The 5,507-nt window shown below is 40.9% G+C and overlaps 1 protein-coding gene across 1 annotated transcript; it reads right to left on the bottom strand.

Annotated features, from left to right (window-relative positions):
* Positions 1 to 1,217: 1,217 nt before the first annotated feature.
* Positions 1,218 to 4,616, bottom strand: endou (endonuclease, polyU-specific). Its single transcript, XM_085275549.1, has 8 exons — positions 4,471 to 4,616; positions 4,238 to 4,360; positions 2,570 to 2,729; positions 2,278 to 2,483; positions 2,055 to 2,168; positions 1,857 to 1,963; positions 1,632 to 1,774; positions 1,218 to 1,552 (listed from the first exon to the last, which is right to left on the bottom strand). Exons 1-8 carry the CDS (start codon positions 4,517 to 4,519, stop codon positions 1,438 to 1,440), a joined length of 1,017 nt encoding a protein of 338 aa, XP_085131675.1. The 5' UTR covers positions 4,520 to 4,616; the 3' UTR covers positions 1,218 to 1,437.
* Between the last annotated feature and the right edge of the window lie 891 nt (positions 4,617 to 5,507).

Here is a 5,507-nt window from a genome sequence, read left to right as displayed (position 1 = left end):
CATAAGCAGCTTTGTTTCTGCGTGTGCAGCTGGGCTAGCCCGCTCAGCCATTAGCCGCAACACGCGAAAGAGAGAGCGGGATAATATAATTACAAAACAAAAGTCAGGTGGCTCACGAGATGTGCCAGGAGAAGCCCATTTGAGGGAGATGCGAGGACACGCTGGCGGGTGGCCAGCTATAATTTGATTATGAAGTTGTGTGAGTGACAAAAGAAACAATTGAATCTTTTTTTTTTCTCCCCCTTTTATTTGCCCCACTGTGATTTAATTTGATTCCACTGGGGCTTAAAAAAGAGGGCAGAGTGAAAAGAGAGGAGATTTACTCTTCTAATTTCCAGAGCCACCAGCAAAGAAAATGTAATATGGTCTGACAAAATAGCAAGAGAAATTCTTCCCTGGGCGAACTTTATTGTCATGTTGCTGCAGCACTTTGACTACATGTGAGGCCTAAATCAGATGAATTGCTGAAGGCTGAGTTTTCCTGCGGACTGACTGGTCTTGTGCTCTTGTTTTGCATGAATGCACACAGACTGGTGGACAATGGGATCAGTGGCAGATCCACCTCCTGTAATACTTTCTTTAAACAGGGCAGCAAGTGTGTCCCCCCTGTTCTGTCGGCAGACCAGAATTTATCCTGTTAGTCACCCTAGATGAGTGAAAGAGTAAAATCAACCCCCATACCAGCTGGACACACACATACACATCCATTTATAAAGGCAGAAACGCACAAGCACACACACACACACACACACACACACACACACACACACACACACACACATTCTTAACCCCACACACTGGGGAGTTATACACACTGGCAGCTTTATGGACAGCTGATAAGAACAGGTTTAGCTGGTGGTTACTGTTCAGAGCAGGTCAAGCAGAACAAGATCTGTTAATGTCTCTTTGTTTCTATAGTTCATACTGCAAAAGACTGCATTTTGTTTTCTGTTTTTTTGTTTTGCTCTTACATAAGACAATAAGCAATTGTGTCAAGTGTGCACACGCTCTTATGACTGAACGGTTAGTGTCAGCGTTGTGCCCGCTCACGGTGTGTAAACGCCCATTTTTTGCCCCATTAGGCACAGCTTGATCGTGCCCCTGGGAGATCGCCACATTCTCATGCTCCGAGAGACTTCTCTGAAAGGTTTCACTGCAGATTAATTGCTGGTTTACAGTTTTGTTTATGCAACTAGATAATCAGAAAGAAACCATCATTAGGAGATAAAGTATTTTTTAATTTATTGCTCTGTATTGTTTTAATACAGGAGGGAAGGTTGTGACAAATTTACATCACATTACATCTTTCAATTCGGGAACTTGAACTTAAATGCTACTATTGGGAAAATGATTTCAAAACAATTATATAATGAGTGCAATGAAACACTTGCAGGCAGCTCTGCAATTTGTTTATTGTTTAGGGGGAAATGTCAGTCCTTAAGGGGATGCGGGATAGGCCGAGCCAATGAACTTCTTCCCATTTCCATAGGAGGAATTATCCCAGGTGTAAGTCTGAATAATGAGCGTTTTCCCTCCCACACTTAGATGACACCTAAGGATGATGATAGACAGCAGAAATGAGAACAGATCCACGTTCAATAAGGCGTCACAGGATGTGAACATTTACTCACTGTTTTCCAGGACGAGTGATGTAGCAGAGGCTGTAAATGGCAAAGTCAAATTCCGGGCTGCAGCCAATGACCGCAGAGCCAACCTGCTTGTAGTAGCTGTCCCACATGAACTGCATCCCCAAGACATCAGGAAATGTAGTCCACTGAAGCAAGAAAGAAAAAAATGAATGCAGCGCCCTTTGTAAATTAAAAGAGTATTTTAGGATTTTTATCATCAGTGCTTACAGGCCCATTGAAGCTGTGGCTGTAGTAGTTTAGCTTTCCACTTTTTTCAAGAAGATAAAACCGGATCCAGTTGTGGAAACCGGAAACCTTTCCTCCCTTGATCTCTCCTGTTAGAGAATGTGGTTTTAAAATAGTACAAAAAAGAGAATATGTTTTCAAATAAATAAGATGTTCAAAAGAAATCTGCTCTGTCCAAACCTGCAAAGATGTGCTCAAAGCCGCTGGAGTCCAGCTGGTTGTTGTTGCGAGAGTACAGACCAAACCACATCATCTTCAGGTCCTGAATGAAGTCTTCCTCTGATTTGTAAATGCCTTAAGATATAAACACAGACATTGAAAACACACGAGGATAACCGTACCCGACCTTCAAGTATTGCTGAGGATGCGTGAAGGTGAAATATCATGCATAGAAATGTTTTACCCTTGTTGTAGAGAAAAGCAAACAGCTCCCGTCCCAGCTGAGTGTTGGACATAGTTTCCCTGACAAACTTGTCCTGCTCAGCCAGCTGCTGAGAGCTGAAGTTCTCTGCCTGTCCAGTCATCCTGTTGTAGTTGTCCAGCACAGACAGCAGAGCAGCGTAGGTGGGCTTGGAGAAGAGAGCATTCTCATTCAGGTAGCTGAACAAGCTGAAAGCAGAAAAAAAAAGATTTAGGACATAGAAAAACTGCTATGTAGCGAGAGATTGCTGTGCTGATAAAACGGCTTTTCTCACGGCTTTGAGGAGCGATCTGTCTCAGAGCTGGTCTGAGAGTCGGCCACCAGAGCCTGAGGGTCAATGACCAAGTCTGAGGCTGAAGCCTTGTTTGAGTCCAGAGAATAAAGTCTCTCAGAGATAGACTTGATCTCTGCATCAGTTACGGTACCACCCGCATCTACAAAATACATGCACATATGTGTGTTACTGGAGATGTCAGAGTACAGATAACAGGAATGTAAATAAGTCACGTTAAAAACAGTATGTGAAATAGTCCAACTTAACTCTGCTTGAGTCAGAGATCACATTTAAACCGCTGTTTAGATCACCACACAAACCATAAAACATCAACTTTCCACAATGAAAGCTGGAGTATCTTTATACTCTAGTATTGCTGCTTTCATGTATCAAAATACATCTTCCACCACTGGGTTATACTCAACATAGAGGCAACAGATGCAGTTAGGGAATGAACAAACTGAACCCTTTTAATCTCCGTTCATTATATGGACTAGCCCAACAATGACACCTGCTGGACATATACTAAAAAAAAAAAAGCTTTGCCCATGAGTTGCTGACACACAAGCCAATAAAAAGTGTTTAGATTATTGTAGGTAAGAAAAAGTAGCAAAAGCACAATATGGATCTGTGGCACAATATAAAAATACTACATTACAACTATAATACGTCAAAAGAAAGAAATTAAGAAAATTAGTTCTCATTATGCATCTAGATGATAAAAATCTTCATGACTCTGAATGTATTAATTTATAAAAGAAAATTTACTCTAAAATATAAGTGGTCAAAGCACAGTTACATTTAAGTAATTTACATGAAGTTTGTTGCTTAGTCCAGAGGTCCCCAACCTAAAGGCTGGACACTCCAAGATAAATAAAAGGGCGCTGAGATGAATTATGAGAGAGGTTCAGATATAAAATTAGCTATTTATTTATTTATCTATGACAGATAATGAATTAAATTAATTAATAAAAGTAGCAGAGTACCCACTTTTGGTTGAACTCATCAATTCAAAGAGCCCCACAAATTAAAATCATTTTGAAACACAGCTTTGATCTCAGTTCGTCGCATTAATTTGTTGTGTGTGTGTGTGTGTGTGTATATATATATATATATATATATAGTCATTTTAAACTAAAATCTAACTAGAAACTAAAACTCCCAAATTAATGAACAAAATTATCCCCTTAAATGCAATATACAAAATAAGGTTAATTGCCTAAAGCTGGAATTAGTGATTCAGCTATGATGTTACTGACATAGAGGACAGATTGAGAAATTCAGATTTTGGGACACAGGACCCCACAGCCCGCTGTCTTGCTGCTTGTTGGAACTCGTTAGCCGTGTGAAAGCAACCAGGGGGGGTGGTAGTGGAAGATTTTGTAGAACACAAACTAAACAGCTAGTAGTGTAGAGACACCATCTGGCACGTGAGGTGGGGTCAGCTACTCACGACACATATTTTGGTCTTACTGTAACAGAGTTCGGTGTAGTCATTGCAGCAGTTGTTGTACTGGGGGCACAGGGAGTTACAGTTGTAACTCTCACCACACCTGCCCTTACAAGAAAATAAATACTGATACTAATAGCTTACCACAAACTCTAATAATGGCAAATGCACATGTTTTTGGTATCAAATATCATCAAGATTGTACTTCTGTCACGTACCTTTACATAATGCAGCGTAGTCTGAGCAGCAGTCATTGTAGCGTTCACACGCTGGGTTGCACTGGCACGAGTAATTGCTATCTGTTCCATAACCACATCGTCCCTGACATGAGTCCAGCGTATCTGGAAACAAACCGGACAGACTGGTGTTATAAACACACTGACATCCTTGTTCTGCCTGTAATATGATCATAATAAAAATGCAAAGATGGGTTAAAAAATAAATGACTTACTGCTGAAACCCAGGGTCAAACAGAGTACAAGGACAGCAAGGAGCTTCATCTTTGCTTAGCAGCAGCCTGATATCTGGGTGTACTAACTGTTATGGCCTTTCCTTTATGTCAAAGTGGGGTGTGGTTTTTGCCCAACTACCATCAGAGAGGTAGGGCATACTGGTTCAGGGACCATTGGAGGTGGAGTTAAGTGACAGAGCACCTATGCACAGGTTACTCAGCTTTAATTCTCTCAAGTAGTCACTTGTTGGAACATGATGGCCACACATACATTTTGACCACACCAGCAGGCATCAACATGGCAGCAATTGCATCACGTTTTTAAAGAAGAGTCTGTGGTTATTGTTGTTTGGGTAATCCCAAGTGCTAAATACACCCAACCACAGTGAAGGGCACAGCTTTTAAAATGAGAAAACAATAGCATTGTTAACCTGATGATGGGAACCCACTAGTAGCAGCACACATATGTATGTCAGCAGCTGATGACACAGTCGGTAATGAACTGACAGCACCTTTAGAGGTGGTTGAGCTCCAAGGGGATATGGCAGGGGGGACTGTGGCACCCCTAAACTAAAGTGCCCTCACCTCCCCACAGCTGGAGCTCCAGGCCTCCACTGGATTTTTGTTCTTATAGAGAAGTTCTCAAGGTGCTTGAAGGAAACTTCAGCATCATGTCCTGAACTTGAGAGGAAAACTGCATTCAATTCACATGAATGCTAACTACGCCATTAAAAAAGTGGGACTTATAGAAATTTAAACTAGGAGATTAAATGCTTCACGTTCACAATGGTGCAGAGTAGAGCCATTGCTTCTCCACATTGAAATTAGGCAGTTAAGATAACTCTTTATTGCCATTGCCCATTCATACCTAGTACAATAGTACAACAAAATTGGAAACTGTCCAACGTCAGCACCAAGCGCAACTAAAAGCAAGAAAACACAAAAAAACACAGTAACTTTTCATTTTTTTTAAAAGTGCAAGAAAAGTATGAGCAAAAAATAGGAATGGCTTAATAAATAAAAGAATGAGTGAATGT

Source organism: Mchenga conophoros, linkage group LG5 (assembly GCF_057382185.1).
Source record: "Mchenga conophoros isolate Kocher_MC1m ecotype Shallow Benthic linkage group LG5, M_conophoros_male_GT1.1, whole genome shotgun sequence".
NCBI classification, from domain to species: Eukaryota; Metazoa; Chordata; class Actinopteri; order Cichliformes; family Cichlidae; genus Mchenga; species Mchenga conophoros.
The sequence above is the reverse complement of the archived record's forward strand: the minus strand, read 5'-3'. Positions and strand labels throughout refer to the sequence as shown.